The following is a 17513-nucleotide window of genomic DNA, read 5'->3' as shown; positions in this document are numbered from 1 at the left end:
ATTAAAATGGTCATAAATAATTCAACTAAGTGACCATTCTTACTTAGAACATGTTACATGTTATTGATCAAAACCTTAAATAGGCCTCAATGTGTTTTTCAAGCAGAGGTTCTACTCAGTGGTTTTACATCAAACAATTAAAAAGATGAAACCGGCATTTGCTATCTGGACTCAGTATTTGTTTTTAGTTGCAACTATGGTGTTGACCAACTTTAGAAGAGAGAGTGAAGTGCTAACGCTAGCAAGCTTGGTTATAAACTGCTAGCTAAGCTGCCTCTATAAACTGTGCAACACACAGACACAATTACCTTCTCAACAGCATGAAGCTCATAAAATACTAGCATTTAACTCACCAGAGAGTAAGTGCCAACATCTTGGATTGGATTTTTGTGACATAATACCAATAAAATTGGTCCAACTGCACAAAGATGGTGTAGTGACACAAATTAGCATAGTTAGTCAGACATCTGTCAGTGTCTGCACACCTGTCAAACTAAGCAGTCACGCCCATAACTAAGGCTTTAATCTCAAACTACGTGTTAAAAAAAATAAATTAAAAAAATTAGTCACGACACAGATATCATATTTTGTCCCAGCTGTAAATAGCTTTAACACACAGTTGTACATTTTAATATGTCTCTGAGGACTGACACACCTTTGGAGGCAACCCCTCTCCATAAAGAAAGACAGGGAGCATTCTAGGACTGACAGACAGCATAATGGTTATTCTACATTTATTGTAACTTCTGTGGTTACAAGAACCTTTTCCAAAAAGAAAAAGAACCATGCTGGAACATGGTGAAATTAAGGTCTTCTTGTTTCTGTAGCAGCATCACGATAGTACCACTGTCACATCCAAACACTTGGGCTGTGAAGAAGGGGGCTCTTCAGTCAGCAAGTTTAGCTCTGTGGTTCTCAAGCTTTTTTTTTTTATCTCACAAGGTACACAGTTGAAATGAAGTGTTTCCAAAAAACAGAAGATCATGAAGAATACTTTTCACTCCAAATCGCACCTGTTAGTCAGGTGCATAAAATAAACTGAAAACGTGTTAACAGTGGGATATTCACATCAACATTTTGGGTGGATTTTTGGATGATGTGTTAACATTTATGATGTAACCTCTGTGCTGAAGTTGAGCTCAACCTCGTTTTTTTTCAGCAAAGCATTGGCAAAATATAATGTAGATACAGTTTTTGCACTGCTACTGATAATACTACTAATAATAATAAGAACAATAATAATAATAATAATTGAAACTCAGATTGTACATATTTTGATTATTTTGATCTGGTACAGATCAGTTTATTTGAAAATGGTACTATCATTGGATGAATACGGAAAGATTTCTGCACCGGACTCACTGCCATTGTTTCACTGTTACAACAGCATTGATCCCTTCATGGACGCTTATGGAGTCTTATTAAACCCCGTTATTCTGTAAAAGGTTAGTAGCAAACAGCATTGCGTTATTAAGAAATTAAATATGTTAATTATTTCACTAAATATGCTGTTCTTAAACTCATCTATAAACGTTCAGTCTCCTTAGATGCTCAGTGACCTGGAGGCTCCTCCACATTGAACACGAGAGAACTGTCAGGCGTCCTTATCTAAAAGATAATTCTGAAAATCTGCTTATTCAGTTTGAGGGATTTTTTTCATCAAATGAGTTTGTGTTACGTTTTTAGTCCCTGTGATATTGTTAAATTTGTGGGGGGGGGGGGGGGGGGTCAAAATGTATATCGTGCTTTTTACATATTGAACAAGCCCATGTGGTTTGGTTATAAATGATTTGACATGTAGCTAAATTTGACATATTCACGTTCATGCATATTGAGTGAATGGACAACAAAAATCGAGAAAAATAGGGCTGAAAAGGCATCTAACTTATCACTTAATTGAAACCACAGAACAACTGGTTTAACATTAAATAGTGCTTTATTTTTTTACATTTACAAATAATTATATGTATATAGACATACTGGGGCGTTTTCAGATTTTCATGTCAAAATAACAGTTTGAAGAAATTAATAAGGATATGTATCAAAACACAGGAATAATAAAAATAATAGCAATAATGCCATCAGTCAAATTTATCTACAACTTTGTCGAATGCGTGAGATCTTTATTTGAAATGAGTTAAAAATCAAACTACATTTATATTATCATATGTGCATTACTTACACAATGTTAATATTTATTTTTTAAATGTCACAATTATCATCAGTACATGGTTATGGTGACACCATTACAATATAGGGTATTAAAAAGCACAGTATAAAGCTCATTTATACATTAGGACTGAATTATAATATAGCAGTTACCTTAAAATTGTACCAAAGAAAAGTATTAGAGAAGTATTCACCACTAGCGATAGCATAACAAGACAACGCAGTCAATTTTATTCCTTGAGTTTTTCATTTGGGTACCAAGATAATCCTAGTTTTTCATTAATAAACAAAAATAATACTACAGTTAATATTGTGTCTCGATTTTCTGGCATCTGAAAAGCATTGTCTTACAAGCATGATGAAAGTAAAGCTGGAAGAGACTTTACATTAGAAATGGGCATAAACCAAGCTAAACATAAACCCTGGAAACAGTTTTTCCCTCTGTCGGGGGCTGCTGTCGGATGTTTCAGATGTGAGGACTCATGGAACTTCAGTTTCCAGCGATGGACCTAGTGAGCATCCTTCCGTTTATTTTCTGTGGACGAGTTCGTCATATGTATCTCTCTGGCCAGCTCTCCTCAGAGGCTGTTGCAGAAAAGGTGTCAGTTGCTGTGTTTTTATTAGTGGTATTTTCACATTTACGACGGGTGTTCGTGTTTCAGCTTACCTGGTAGTGGTCATTGGACGGTCCTCTGCTTTCAGAAACAAGATGCTGTCTGTCAGAGCCTGAGGACACATGAATTATTATTCACCAAGCTCATCTGCTGATGGCAATTTGAGTTAACAGTAAAGCTATTATTAATAATAATGTTTTTAGGGTATTTGTGTGCATTATTTAAATGACTATAGTTTTTAACTCTTAGTGATTTGATTCGGAGTAATTCTGAATTGTAGCTGGAGCTCTATTCTCCTCTACCAGTGACCAATATGACACTCAAATGCTAATTGTGCCCAATGGGGCGAACTAATTAAAATAATAGCATAACATTCTTAACCAGTGACTAAAGACCAATCCTGCAGGGTGTTTAAAAATATACTACATCTGTTATTTAGAACCAATGTTTTCCACGGTAAAAGACAGATAGACAGTCTTTACTTTTACTCTTTCTGTTAGAGACAACGGGGCCGGTTCGAGTCTGAGAGGCGAGGAGATAGACACCCACTCCAATCACAATGGTGGCCACCACATTTCCTATGACCATGCCCACTATAGACATTATGTCAAACTCTACACAGTTGTCACAGCCTGCGAACACACACAAACAATAATTACATTTATTCACAGGTATCCTGACAATTTGACATTTTTATCAGATTCAGTTCTGTCAGGAACCTTTAAGTATTACTGTAGGCTACTTACTTTACATTATTATAAAGAATGAAGCCAAGTAAAACAAGTACAAAAGAGTATGCATACTAGGCACAATAAAATGGAAAACTGAAGTTTTTTTCATCACATTTCACAAATACAACTTACTGCGAAACTTCACATAGATTTTCAGTTCCCCTGTCCCAGGCTTTTTGCATGTGTACTCGTTGGTGTTGTTGTCTCTTTTTTCCAATGCTATTTCTTTTGGTTCGTAACTGTCAGGACAAATCACTTTAATTCCCTCAGCGAGCTCGTTCACTGTTATGTCTGGTGTGGAAAAAATAAATAAATAAAATTGAACACCTCAAACTTGCATGTACTTTAAACGTTTTAACGTTTAACTGTTACTTGTACATTACCACATAGTTCATATATTTTCACACACATCTATAATGCTACATAGTCACATGAAAAAAGTAGTCTTCTTACCGTTTTTTTCACAGCTGACAAACACTGCAAGAAATTCTGAGAAAAATATTTTTAAAAATTGTAAAAATAAAACAAACATGTACCTCTGTAACATTCAAAGTTGAAATTAAAACCCTGTCACTGAATTATGATTCCTACAATGATTTTCTTTTAATGTCAGTGAGGGGTAAAATGGTGTGGCAGGCCTACCTGTGAAGGTCCAAAGCAGCAGCAAACAGGAGGCCAAAGCAAAGTGATTCTTCATTGTTCCTGTGAGTTCTGCTGCTGATAGAAGGAAACAGTTCAGTTCCCTGCAAGTAAGAGCGAGCGTACTACAGAGCAACAGGAAGTACGCCATTTTCTACTCCATGTCAACCATTTATTGGACTTACAGAGACAGATAATAGATGATGAAATACAACATTTAATGTGCTATTCAGAGGAAATCGTTTTAGTTGGCCAACAAACTCTGAAACCAGGTTTAATTTGTTTTATTCCTAAAATTCAAGCTGTACACATTATTAACTCTAAATTAAAATAACAATATCAACACTCAATATCAACACAACACAATATCAACTTTTAAATAAAAGCACTGACCACAAAATGAAGAACTGTGGGTCTCAGCCACCGAGCATCCAGTCTCTGTCTGTCAGAGTGTCTCAGTCTCTCTGTGCATGTGCATGAAACGGAAGTGAATGTGATTGGTTTATCTTCTGTCTCAGCAGGCTTTGTTGATTCCTACATCTGGAGGAGCCTGACTGTGACTTTGACATGTTCAGATGCACTTAGCTAATGATATTTATTACACTCTCACCAACACAAGCAACATTTTAAGTTGCAGTTGAGTATTTTGAACTTGTCACAACAAAAATCAGTTTGTGCAGTTTCAACACTAAAGCCTCACTGAACTGTTCACTCATTTCCTGTTTGATCATTAAACTTCATGTTTGTTGTATATGTAATAAGATTAAAATGTTGTGGGTATCGAAACTCCTTTTTTCCCCTACCCACGTGATTTTTTGTCATGGCAGCTTTCACATCTTACAAAAAACACAAACAACAACCGGAGAAGAAAATTCCGCCTTATGGGAATGACTGATCAGCCTGTTGACAGTAATTGCTGCTTGGTGTATGCTTGCTCTGGGATATGTTCGTGCCGGTGGTGGTGAGCAGCTCTATCTGGTAAAACGAAGGCACAAACACAAGCGTGTGTGTTCAGATGAATATTTTAATTCCCCCGTGTGTTGTGAATGTTTTCTTTTCCCACTATGTGTGTGACAGACTGCATTTACTGTACAGAGCAGAAGAAAAACAGAGAGAAAGCAAATAGATGCTCCCACAACACAACTCGACTTCCTGTTTGATGAAAAGCCACAGGAACCTGTGACCCAGAGGTAACACCTGGCACACACACACACGGTTAAACCTAAAGAGCTAGATTATTCTTCTCCTGCACCTGCTACAGCTATAGAATACCCAATTACGTTTCCCCCAAATGCAACAGTGCCTTCTCCATCACACAACACTTATTGCTAGAACAATGCCAACAACACACGACTCTCATCGTAAACCGCTCTGCAGCGCCCCCTGGTGAGTGTTGATTGCAACCACAGCATTTTCCAGCTTTTGCCTCCACACAGTCTCCATATTATCTTTATTAGACATCTTCTTTTATACACATATACATATGCATACAAATATACAGTACATTGCATCTTAACATTTCCATGACCAAATACATATTCTATAATTATGCACCATTTTATTCAGGTATCAGTGTTAGCATAGAACATTTAATGCATTCCAGTAATGCAACACAGAGGAGGGACATTATGAGCATGTTTACAGGAGATCATGTCGAAACAAACTGTAGGATGAGCGCTTCATTTGCAGTTCATACTATTGAGACAACATGTCAGCAGTGTAAATACCGAGCACTTGGTAACAAACACACAGACAGTTTCCTTGTGTGGTTATGAAACTTGTGATCATGTCGATGCGGTCAGCAGAATGGTGTTAAACTCCACCAACAAGATCCTGGATCCTGTTCGTGTCAGTCCAGCCTGAGTTGTTGGTTGAGTGGCAGTTGCTCTGGGTTTCCTTCGGGATGGCTGGACTGTTTTTAAGTAGCATGCATGTACAGTATGTGTGTTACATTCAGGGACGTCAGAGCCAGATCTCCTCGCTGCTTGTGCTGTTCACCTTATAGATGTAGCCCACCATCGGATATCTGGCAAAACCTGGAAACATTAGGGGGGAAAGAAAGAACGCTAATGTTCCTTGATACAAAAACTTGTGTTAAAGTATTTTAAAAAGTGGAGAAAAAACTCAACAGGATCAGGAGTATTTCCCTGACCTCTGGCAGCATAGGCTAAAGATAGATCTTCCTCCTCCTCTTCCTCTTTCTTCTCCTCTCCCACACTGTTCTGCTGGGCGGCCTCTCGGGCTACAAAAAGTGATACAGGAAAGATGGAGGATGCAGTAGTATGTAAGATGTTATCCTTTTTTTTTGGTGGGGAAGCTGTGGTGAGATTTTTAAAATCAAGTTAAAGTGTATTCACATTACAGTAACATTACAGTAACATTTGGGATAGGCTCCAGGAAGTGGTTAGAAGGATGGATAGAAACTGATACAAGTGTCACACCCAGCTAGATACTTGCTGTAGCTAACAGGCTAAACGGAATCAGAAATACAAGTAAAATGGCTAAAAAGCTAAAACATTCCATTGAAGTGTACAAATTAACACACTATCAACTATTTATTTAACCTATTAAAAGCAGTCTGTAAAAACCAAACATGTAACAATGCATTTCTTGGAGGGGGCTGATGTGCTGCAGTACTTCCTAAACAATCACAGTGTATGCTAAGCTAAATTTATGTTAAGCTAAGCTAGGTTTAGCTACCACACGACATAAATAATAAATAATAAAATAAAATAATCAAAATAACTTGCCAAACCGAAAAATAACTTACAAAGAATTCAATGAAATTTGCATCTCTGTGTGTGTGCGCACTCTAGATAAAAACAAAACAAAAAAAGTTAAGACAGATAAGTCTAGGTAAAGATATTGATTCACTAACGTTTTTCTTGACCTTCTGTTTGCTTTACTGACAGATAAGCAGGTGATTGTTCTGGCGAAGAACCAGACTGACTGGAAACCCAGAGAAACAGGTTTCAATAGACACATCTCAGAAGTAAAGTCTGGTTGTAATCCTTTCTCTAACTGTGAGCAAAAAAGAGAACACATTTTACACCAAGATTGTCAGATAACATTGTCCTGCTTCTTCCGTCAAAAGGTTTTTGCACCTGATTATCGGACACTCAAAGATATAAGTGAGTGATTTATTGTTAAAGTGTTGTATTCTTAAACTGTTAGCACGGTCAGATTCTGTGCTGCGGTTAAACTGTGGTAAATGTACCTTTCTTTAAAGTGCTGAGGTCGTTGAGCTGCATGTTTGAAGGCAGGGACATGTTCTCTCTGGGGATGAGGGTCTTATCAGTTTTATCCGGCTTCAGATTGGCTGACTCGCTGTGTGGAAGATATCAAACTTGGATTAGAGATGGTATTGATCTGTAGGATGCACATAAAGTATTCTTAAGAGCAGAGAAATGCTTTCAGCAGTGTTTTCAGTCCGCTAATGCGCTGAGGTGGAAATTATTAAGGGAGATGTGAAATATGGATGTGCTGGAATACAGAGATGGTGTCGGTGTGGTGTCAATCAAACGTTGAAGATTTAGAAAGAATAATGGCAATGACTGCTGAGATTTCCACTTTTTTGTGCTGTAACATCACAAGTCTGCCCTCCTTGCTTACCTCTTCTTGGTCATCACAATCTCCACTGTATCCTCTGTAACATCAAACGGGGATGTGTGTTAGTCTGCTGAAGAATACCTTAAGAATACATGCTGCAATCAAATTTTCCAGCTTGTTTCTTCACTGCATGCATGCACACTTGAGTCTCACCAATAGACTTGCTCTTGTTTTTTTGCATGAGGCAGAGAACTATCAGGCTGAGGATGAGCAGGGCCATAAAGGCCATGGCTCCTCCGGTCACGATTCCCAGCATGGGCACCTCCACACGAGACTGCAGGAACTCTGGAGACAGAAAGTGGAGAGTTTAAAGGAATAATTCCACATGTTGGGTTTTTTTTCACTTTTTCTTATAGTGATCTCATATTTGCATGGTAAACAGGAAACTAAGGCCAAGAGATGTGCTGTAGAGGTCCTGATGACTGTATTATCATCACATGTAGTTTCTGAAGTCATGGTAGATTTGTCTCACCTGCCAGTGTGAGGTTGCTTTGCGCCGTTCCCACGCTGTTGCTGGCATTCAGCGAGACATTTCCTGATAGACTGCTGAGCGTGACTCTCAGCGTGTGATTGGTCAGCCAGGGGTAGCTTCGTGAGTCCAGAATGAGGAAGTCAGAGGTATTGGCCACCAACTGGCCGGACTGGTCAACAAAGGTGATCGTGGCAGGTGGATTTGACCGCACCAAGGCGAAGAGGACCAGGGAGAGTCCGGGGTCTGAGGTTTCACTATAGTGGGCATTCACCCTGAGGATTTCTGGCTGGACTGAGACACAGAGAAAGAGAAATTCAGCATTTCGTCAAATGCATCAGGTGAAGACACATGGGCCCACATACTCACACTGTACATTGAGCGTGACCGTGGCGTTGTAGCTCTCGCCTGTCCTGGGGTTTGATGCGACACACACCAGTTCCCTGTCCCACTTTCTGGCCCTCAAAGAGAAGGTGCTGTTGTGATTGGACCCCGGTCTCATCACCTCAGAATCCTCTTGTGATGTCATGACTAGACGGCCACGGTTTGGCGATGGATCTCTCTGCTGCTCGCCGTTCAAATACCAGGTCAGCATGGGAGGGGCGTGGGGGTCCCAGCCATCTGAATGGCAGTTGAACCGGTGTGTCACATTCTCCTGCAGCGTCACACCTCCCCCGTGCCATCCGTCAATTTTAGGAATGGGCTCAATTGCACCTATAGGTACAAGAGTAGCACTAATATATTATGGTTCATTCATCCATCCAACCATCCATCCTCGTCACATGACTCCATGTGAAAGAACTTTGCAGGCTGGTAGATTCAAACACAAAATCTTCTTGCTGTGAGGCAACAGTGCTAACCACCAATGATTGTGCTGCCGGTCTACTTTATTTATTTATTTATTTTCATCATCGTCATCTTGGTCTTTTGAAACCACGTGATCAAATATGATATCCCAGTTATAGCTTCCATCTTTTATATAAAGTCTGTATATCAATGACACCTGTCAGCTATGACTAAACTGGAGTCAAGATCATAATTAGTACGACAGATATAATCAGGACTGAAGCTGCCATGTTTCTTACCTGTCCAGGACAGGGCCAGTGTGTGAAGGAACACGACGGCCGAGCCCGACGTCCACCTTCCCAGACACACACACTCCATAATGGCCCAACAGAGCACTACACACACTCGCACATCTACCTGCAGAGACAAGAAATCACATATATTTTTTAAATCAAGAACTTGCTGCGCATTGTTATTAATGCGAAACATAATATGGTAGCACAGTGCTGAAAGATCATCCCAAATGAATCGCAACCTCCATCTATGCAGATCAGTTTGGTTCTACAAGAGCAAATGAGGCCAGTTCAAGAAAAGGCAGGGATATGGTTTTTGTGATGCAAATTCAACATTTGAATAAGGCAGATGTTCTCACTCATCAACTCCACTGTCACTGGAATCAAGCTGTTACATTGTTCACAGCTGGATTTCTCACACGTAGAACACAACACAGTTCTCACTTTCGGCTAGAGTGATAGAGTTCAGGAGGCAGGCGATATGATGCCCCCTCTAGTGCACAAATCCACTTTTTTACTTTTTTACACCGGATCAGTCCAACCTCACCTGGACCGTGTACCAGTGAGCATAGGTTTATAGTTTAATATACTGTTGTTCTAAGCCTGACATTTTCATTCTCATGTGAATGAGAATAAATAAATTTATTTTTTTAAAACAGCTTTAAGGAAAAACTCCAGTAAATATGTATGAAAATTGTAGGTAGCCTTTTGTGCCTCTAGAGGGAGCTGTCAGAAGTCTGATTATTGCCTCCAGCAGTGTCTCTCCAGTCTGTGGCCCTGCTCCTTGTCTCTTCTTAAGACTAACAGCTCAAGGATTCAGTAGGACCTACAAGAATACCACCCAGCTCTTGATGGTCAAATTGCATTGTGGGTAAGGTGGGCAACATGTTGTGCAAAGCTTCACTGTAGGTTTAATATATATGTATATATAAAGCAGTTGACGGGAAACTTTGAATGCAATGCAGTCTCTACACAGGCACTGACAGGCCCATCATTCTTTAGTATCTTGTCAAATATAGGGTATGTACCATGTACCCCATCACTACAATGCAAAACACTGACAGGCGGCTGGGATCAGTACACGCAATAGCAGAGAAGGAGGAATATCTAGTGTTTGCTTTCCTGCTGTATAGGTCATGTGATCTGTGGGAGAAACCTGGAGGAGAGCAGGAACTGAGGCACCTAAGAAACACACACACAATCCAACATGTATGAGGACAACCAAGAAAATTCTTAGCTGGGCTCATATATGCGCAAGATAGCATCGTACAGATGTTTGCAGCCAGGTGGAAGAGATGCTTTGCACTGACAAGCGTAGGAATCTGATCGCCAGCAAGATGCTATATATTACAGTGCAGGTCTACACACATGCACACACACATTATGCACTCTCTTAGGCTGCATGCAGTGCAGCTGTGTGCGCTTAAATACACAGCAAAAGTCCTCTATAACACACAGTATTACCTCAGCCCTTTCTGCAGATGCTGCTGCGATTCAGCCTGCTGGAGCTCCATGGCAGCAGAGGAGGAGGAGAGGAAAGGATGGCGATGACAGCGGAGAGATGAGAGGCAGCCCTCCCTGACTCAGTTGCTTTCCCATCTGCGTGCACTCATACACTTACACACATACACGCACACACACACACACACACACACACAGGGATCTCTGCAGGATACGGCAACCTCCAGTAGCAGCTTTCACTAGCTGGCAAAGGCTGGCTGACGCAGGCAGTCACAGTGTCGCCACTCGGAGGAGAGGAGAGCAGAAGGGAGGGGAGGGTGGGAGAATAGGAGAAAGAAGAATGATGTAGAGAGAGAAGCGTAGTAAGGAAGAAGAGAGCGGGCACAGAGTCATGAGGGAAGAAAGAGAAAGTGATGGTATGGGGGAGGAGACAAGGATGCAGCGTCGAGTAAAGCCAGAAAACTGTCAGTTCCTAGGGATTAACACATCATTTCCTGTCATCCATCACCCAGTTCCATCATTAGGCATGTTAAAGTGAACCCATGTTCTACAAACACAGACACATGACAAGTCAGCGCTCGGATATCACCGACTGAAAAGCCTCTGCAGTGCAGCTGCACAGATCAGAGCAGCAGCATGCAGAGCACTGCAGCCAGAAGGCAGACAAAAGAAACAAGCTCATACAGTAGGGGGCTATGTTTCCATTGTGTCATCAACCTGTGACTTATAATGAGAACTTATTCATCTTAAGGGTACAGCAGCCTAATTCTCAGTAAAGAAGTCACTGATTTAATTGTGCAGCTGTTATTCATTCAGTGGAAACGCCTCTCTGTGTGCTCTTTTCTCCAGTTCAGTCATCTGTGTGATTGCATAGTAGAGGGTTAGGAAACATTTAGAGGTTAGGAAACATTTAGAGTTTAGGACTATCGTGGCTCAAGAGTTGGGTGTTTGTCTTGTAATCAGAAGGTTCCCAGCTCGGACAGCCTCCGTCATTGTGTCCTTGGCCAAGACGCTTCACCTACCGCCTACTGGTGATGGCCAGAGGGGCCGATGGCGCAATATGGCAGCCTCGCTTCTGTCAGTCTGCCCCAGGGCAGCTGTGGCTACAACTTTAGCTTGCTTCCACCAGTGTGTGAATGTGAATGAATAGTGGTATTGTAAAGGGGTTTGAGGGGTCCTGAAAAGCACTATATAAATGCAATCCATTATTATTATTATTAATATAAACAGAACGTTTCAGTGTGTACAGACAGCTGTGTAAACCGTGTCAACACACTTCTACACTCACCCAGCTGACAAGACTGCTTAGTGAAACGCACCATTCACCTGGACGCCATTAATAAAAGGAATGTGCTCGGTTACTTCACAAGCATAATCAAACAGACACACCTACAACAAGTCTGATCTGCATTACCTGTCAAAGTGACGATTTTTGCGCTTTGTCTTATGTATTTGCTTCTCTCTTGAAACCTGTAGGTTTCTGTTTATTTCCAGGCTGCAGTGATATGACATCATTAGCAATTTCCAAGACTTCAAATGAGCCGTTGTCAAACTGAAGGCAGGATGTCTTATTGCACATATTTCAGTATTGGAATAACTTGAAGATCTTATAGTGTCATCACTCAAATATCTAATCCTGTTTGCTTTAGTTATTATTCAGGTAATTAGTTCTTGAGCTGACAATTTGATTGGCATTCTCGTTTGGTAAACTGGCATTTGATGTAGTCCGTAAAGACAGCTGTTTAAAAATAAATGCTGAGGACTTACAAGTCAGTTCCATGGACTTCTGCAAGATTCCATCCAACCATTGATTCTCTGACGCTTATCTAGGTTTGGATCATGGGGGTAGAAGTCTGAGCAGAGAAGCCCACACTTTCCTCACCCCAGCCATCTCATCCAGCTGGAATAACAAGCCAAGTCAGTTGAGAGATATAATCTCTCCAGTCCTGGGTCTGGGGCTTCCTCTCAGTAAGATATGCCCAGAATGCCTCACCTAGGAGGCATCCATGAGATATATTAGTGGAGTTCGATGTGGAAGAACATCAACTCTATTCTGAGTCCCTCTTGAATGACTCTAAGCTGAAACCCCGGCCACTCTTCGAAGGAAATTAATTTCTGCTGCTTGTATCTGCAAACTCACCCAGAGCTCATGACCATAGGTGATGACAGGAACGTAGACCGACTGGTATTTTGACAGTTTTGTTTTTATGCTCAGCTCTCGTTTCAATATAACATATCAGTTCAGCATCCACATTATTGCGGACGCCGCCCCTATCAGTCTGTCAAAGCAACTCCCCCCCATTATACCCTGAGGGACCTAGTCAAATAACTTGTCCAGGTCCACAGAAACACATGTAGACTTGCTGGACAAACTCCCACACACCCTCAAATATTCTTGAGAGGATAAAGAACTGGTCCGGTGTTCCGAGACCAACCCAGGGGCCCTGCCACTGTGCAGTAACCACATCAGTGATGGGTGAGTCATCCCCTTCCTCCCCAGACTCTGCTTTAATGATAGAAGGCGTGACTATAGGATTGAGGAGGTCCTCAAAGTGTTCTTTCCACCACTTGACTAAATCCTCAGCTGAGGTCAGCAGCATCCCACCACTCTAAATAGTGTGTGTGTGGAATACCAGTTTCAATTGAGGTCAATCAAAAGTCTTGTTCCACGGTCTCACTGAAATCCCTTCAACAACTGACAAAACTGACAGAAATTTGGAACTAGCAGATCTCTTAATAGGGTTGAGTAGCTTTTGCAATTAAGGCCTTGGTAAGGGAGGAGACCAAGAACCCCATCGTCCCTTTGACACAGCTTCAGCCCTCAGCAGCCCAAAGACACAGTGGTGAAGATGGCTGTCTCAGTTACACTTAATCAGCTGCATATGGAGGAGTAGGCCTCTCTTGGATAAAAATAGACAGTCTACTTTGTGCTGGAGCCAAACTGCACTGCTCTGCTAATGCCCTCCCTACAGTGAAGCACAATGGCGGCATCAAGCTGTGAGGAGTAACAGGGATGTCCTTGAGGAACAAGAACTATGTAGTGCATGAAAAATATTAGTAGGAAGAAACTGAGTGTGCAGCCTACACTAGAGTGTCTTCAAACCTTGTCTGGTCATGTCAACGTTTGGCCAAATCACTCTTGACCCTACAGTCACGATGTTGTAATTCGGGCACAAGAAATTTCACTTGATTCACAAGTTTCGTGCGAGCAGGTACAACAAAGACACACTGGTCAACCTTTTTAAATTATTTCTTTATTTATATATATTTATTTATTCATCTCAGTTTGGTTGATATTCTTTTTAATCATTGTTGTTGCACTTTAGTATTTTTGTACTCAACAAAAAAGAAAAATAAAAACAACAAAAAAGTAGACAAAAAAAGAACCAATAGAAAACAAAATGAACCTAAGAAACAGGAGTGGAGCAGAGAGCTGGCTTGCTGGGATGGAGAGAGAAGATGGAAGTCAGGGATGGAAGAGTTGATACACAAATTAAAATAAAACAAAAAAGAGGAAAGATCATTCTGATCAGGCAGATGTGTGCGATTCAGCTCAGTGCTGTGCTTTCCATTCCAGTGTGCTCCCCCTCGACCTTTACATACAGCTCTGGAACTGGACACAACGCAAACAACAAGAGGAACTTCTGGAGTTGCGTCTCTTGTCCAGCCAATGGGACGAGAGATGCATCTTCCATCCCCATTATTTCCCTTTTCCATACTCAATCCTTTCCCCTTCAGTTCTTGATTTTGGCTTGGTGTAAACAGTGAGGAAAAAAACAAAAATAACAGGAGGTCAGATCTGAAAGAGGAACGACTGAGATCTGGAGGAAACTCTCGAGTTAGATTGGAAGGTTGTCTTCTGTCCAATTAAAACACGGTTTGGAAGGAACAGCATGCACATCAGCTTCCCTGTTCACATCTGTGTGTACACTTTGTTTTAGAGATACAACTGCTAAGAAGGAACCGCGGGCCTGAATAAAAGCGAATGTCAGTAAACAGGAAGTGACATGCTGCAAATGGAAAGCGCAAGCGCTGCATGACACCACCTACAGTTCTCGGGCGTATATAGCGTACAATATGGAGACCAGCGCAGCAATGTTCTGCGGCGTCTCCCTTGTACAAGCACACAAGTGGAGCTCGATTGTTTTGCGCCGCAGTCCACTTGCTGGCCCAATATTGAGTATTGATTTATGAGAGGATAGATACAGAACAAACCAAATTTGAAAAACAAAGAGGAAGAAAAGGGAGGTGCAGTCCTCTGCTGTGGTCCCCAGTGTGCTGCAGGGCACGCACCTTGGGAGACTAGCGTAAAGGTGGGCGTACCCTTCCCAGCTCAGCTCTGACCACACCTTTCCTTTTTTTTTGGAGAATCCAAATAATTCATTCCTATGGTTACCTCCTTATACATTTTCCCTTTTACAGTTCGGAGGGATGTCCAGGTGTATCCAAACTGTTCATGCAGCCATCACCTCCACCCGGGGTTAGAGTGAAACAAAATCACAAATGAATCCAAAAGAGGGGAACGTGTGGGGGGTGAGCCGCAGCTGCAGTGTCCTCCTTGGTGGTAACATTGTTAGCCTGGGAGGAGGGGGCCAAGTCTGTAAGGCGCCGTCTGATCAGAAGCCGACATAGTAAAAGATGGCGGGGAGGATCACAGCAGACTGGTAGGTAGGGCAGCAAGAGGGAGAAATAGAAGTGGGTTTGTCCGTGACCACACTTGTGATGTTTCTTTTTTGGATGATATGTCAGCTATTTTACAAGATATTCCCTCATTTTTTTGTCTTTTTTGTAGTTTGTTTTGTTTTTCCTTTAAGAGCATCAAGTCAAGTAGCACCCGAACCAACCCAGACAAAAGCCCGAAAGCCTGACCCTGTAAAGCCTGCCACAACTAGCCCGTTAACAGAAAACAGGCCCCCCAACATCAACGAGAATGACAGTCACAACAACATCGATTGAAATGATACTTTAAAAAGCAACACAAAATAATTACTCTCCTCTTATTCAAGTGTCTCGATATCATAATAACATTAAAACAATCGCTTTTTTTAACGACGCAGGAAGAGCACCGTCTCTCTTCTCTCTGTCCTCTTTTGGCTAGAAATCTCAAGATTCATAAAACAAGAAGAAAACATTTTTTCTCAAGACATCAAAAAAAAAAATACAAATACAAATGATAAACAATACCAATATACTTTTTAAAAAAAGAAGAAAAATAAAGCCTCCCCAACATCATCTAAAAACAAAAACAGAACAGAAACTAAAGTTTAGATACAGAAATTTGCAATAGCGTTCTATACATGGCATCACTGTACAAGGAAAGGAGCAAAATGTCTGGTAAAACTACCCACAATGCAATACACTGTCACTGACGTGGGGGGAGGAGGGGGGGGGAACACAAAGTGGGGAAAGTTTAGAGGTTGGAGGGGATTGGGAGGCTGGATTGAAAACCAAGCTGACAGTATGGCAGAGAGCGAGGAACCGCGATGAAGGGTGGAAGCTGACGGAGGAAAGCTGGAACCGAAAGTGCTGAATTACTTAAGTCAAAGAACAAAGTTTGTATTCCTTGTAACACAGAACCGTTTCCTTTAATAATAATAATAATAATAATAATAATAATGATAACAATCATCATAGTAAAACTTCTTTTACAGAAAAACAGTAATAACAATAAGAGTAACAATATCGAACATAATGCCAACGTGGACATTAGCTGTAAAAATGAATTTTAAAATAAAATAAAATTTAAAAAAAGAAACAAAAAGTAAAACAATAGAAGAAATGAAGCCAGAAAAATAACAAAACAATTAGAGCTGGTTTGTCCTGTGCGATGTCACTGAGCTCCATCTTTGGATAGAGCGCTTTTGTTGCCCATTTGGGAGCCTGACCCAAAACGCCCGCCGCCTGGCCGGGTGAGGGGGCGGCCACCGCTGAGGTTTCAGCCCGCTCTGGAATGATCTGCTGCAGGACAGCAGGAGGAGAGGGGAGAGGGGAGGAGCAGACTGAAATTCATAGACACCCTCGGCTCACCCCTCTCATTCATTCACACACACAAACACACACACACACAGTCGCACCTAATGTGAATACTTTGGGTTTGTGGCAGCAGTGTGGACGTTTCTTTGTGTCGCTGAACTCGACGTTCTTGCAAGTATTACTGTATCGATGCATCGGCCAGTGAGGCACATAATGAAGTATGCCGACAGAGAAAAGGGGAGGTTTGGGTCAGGCGGCTACAAGGTGGGTGTGGGGTGAGCTGGGCGGGCCAGATTTGTAGATAGGGGGGAAGAGGGGAAAGGCGGGTGGGGTCGAGATGAAAAAGGGAAGAGCGGAGCCCCAGTCTACCCACGGCGGGAGCTGCGAAGAGGAGACGACCTGCGGGAATGAATGCTGGATGTCTGTGCAGAAAATGCTGGCACTTTGACCTTTGAACCCCGAGGCTCCACCTGAGACCCTCACCCCTCTAATGTCTACACCCACCCACCACATACACCCACACCCTCTCTCGCGCAAACTGCCCTCCCAGGGGACAGATGGAGACAGACAGATGGACACAGAAGCACCCCTGCTTGGACAGACGACGATGGTTTGGCGTGATGCTGCACAACTCAAGTCAACACAACTCAGGATGGCTGATATGGACCGATGGACACAGGATACACCGCTTCCTGCAGGAAGACAGAGGGAAACAAGAAACAATGTCCTCAATCATTTTGCTGCTGATATACCAAAATCGACATCAGTT

The 17513-nt window shown here is 41.7% G+C and overlaps 3 protein-coding genes across 6 annotated transcripts in view; all 3 read right to left on the bottom strand.

Annotated features, from left to right (window-relative positions):
• Positions 1-1939: 1939 nt before the first annotated feature.
• On the bottom strand, positions 1940-4618 carry LOC147314157 (T-cell surface glycoprotein CD3 gamma chain). The gene is made up of 7 exons (XM_086262770.1): positions 4547-4618; positions 4157-4231; positions 3968-3991; positions 3647-3805; positions 3266-3415; positions 2837-2895; positions 1940-2754 (listed from the first exon to the last, which is right to left on the bottom strand). The coding sequence occupies exons 2-7, from the start codon at positions 4209-4211 to the stop codon at positions 2698-2700; spliced, it is 504 nt and encodes a 167-aa protein (XP_086118896.1). The 5' UTR covers positions 4212-4231; positions 4547-4618; the 3' UTR covers positions 1940-2697.
• Positions 4619-5189: 571 nt separating this feature from the next.
• Positions 5190-11305, bottom strand: tmem25 (transmembrane protein 25). The gene is made up of 9 exons (XM_086262769.1): positions 10775-11305; positions 9317-9434; positions 8601-8945; positions 8235-8525; positions 7916-8047; positions 7766-7799; positions 7371-7480; positions 6306-6395; positions 5190-6189 (listed from the first exon to the last, which is right to left on the bottom strand). The coding sequence occupies exons 2-9, from the start codon at positions 9393-9395 to the stop codon at positions 6116-6118; spliced, it is 1155 nt and encodes a 384-aa protein (XP_086118895.1). The 5' UTR covers positions 9396-9434; positions 10775-11305; the 3' UTR covers positions 5190-6115.
• A 2697-nt stretch (positions 11306-14002) lies between these two features.
• Positions 14003-17513, bottom strand: part of sik3 (SIK family kinase 3) — a 39580-nt gene continuing 36069 nt past the window's right edge. For all 4 annotated transcript variants that reach the window (XM_086260897.1, XM_086260899.1, XM_086260900.1 and 1 more), the window contains one exon: positions 14003-17436. The gene's annotated coding sequence lies outside the window, so the exon portion shown is untranslated. The remainder of the gene's footprint in view (positions 17437-17513) is intronic.

This window comes from Aulonocara sp. 'chitande type north' Nkhata Bay, linkage group LG14, assembly GCF_057382095.1.
Source record: "Aulonocara sp. 'chitande type north' Nkhata Bay isolate Kocher_YH1m ecotype deep benthic linkage group LG14, A_spYH_male_GT1.1, whole genome shotgun sequence".
Classification (NCBI taxonomy): domain Eukaryota; kingdom Metazoa; phylum Chordata; class Actinopteri; order Cichliformes; family Cichlidae; genus Aulonocara; species Aulonocara sp. 'chitande type north' Nkhata Bay.
Note: the sequence above shows the minus strand (reverse complement) of the source record. Positions and strands in the feature narration are given on the sequence as shown.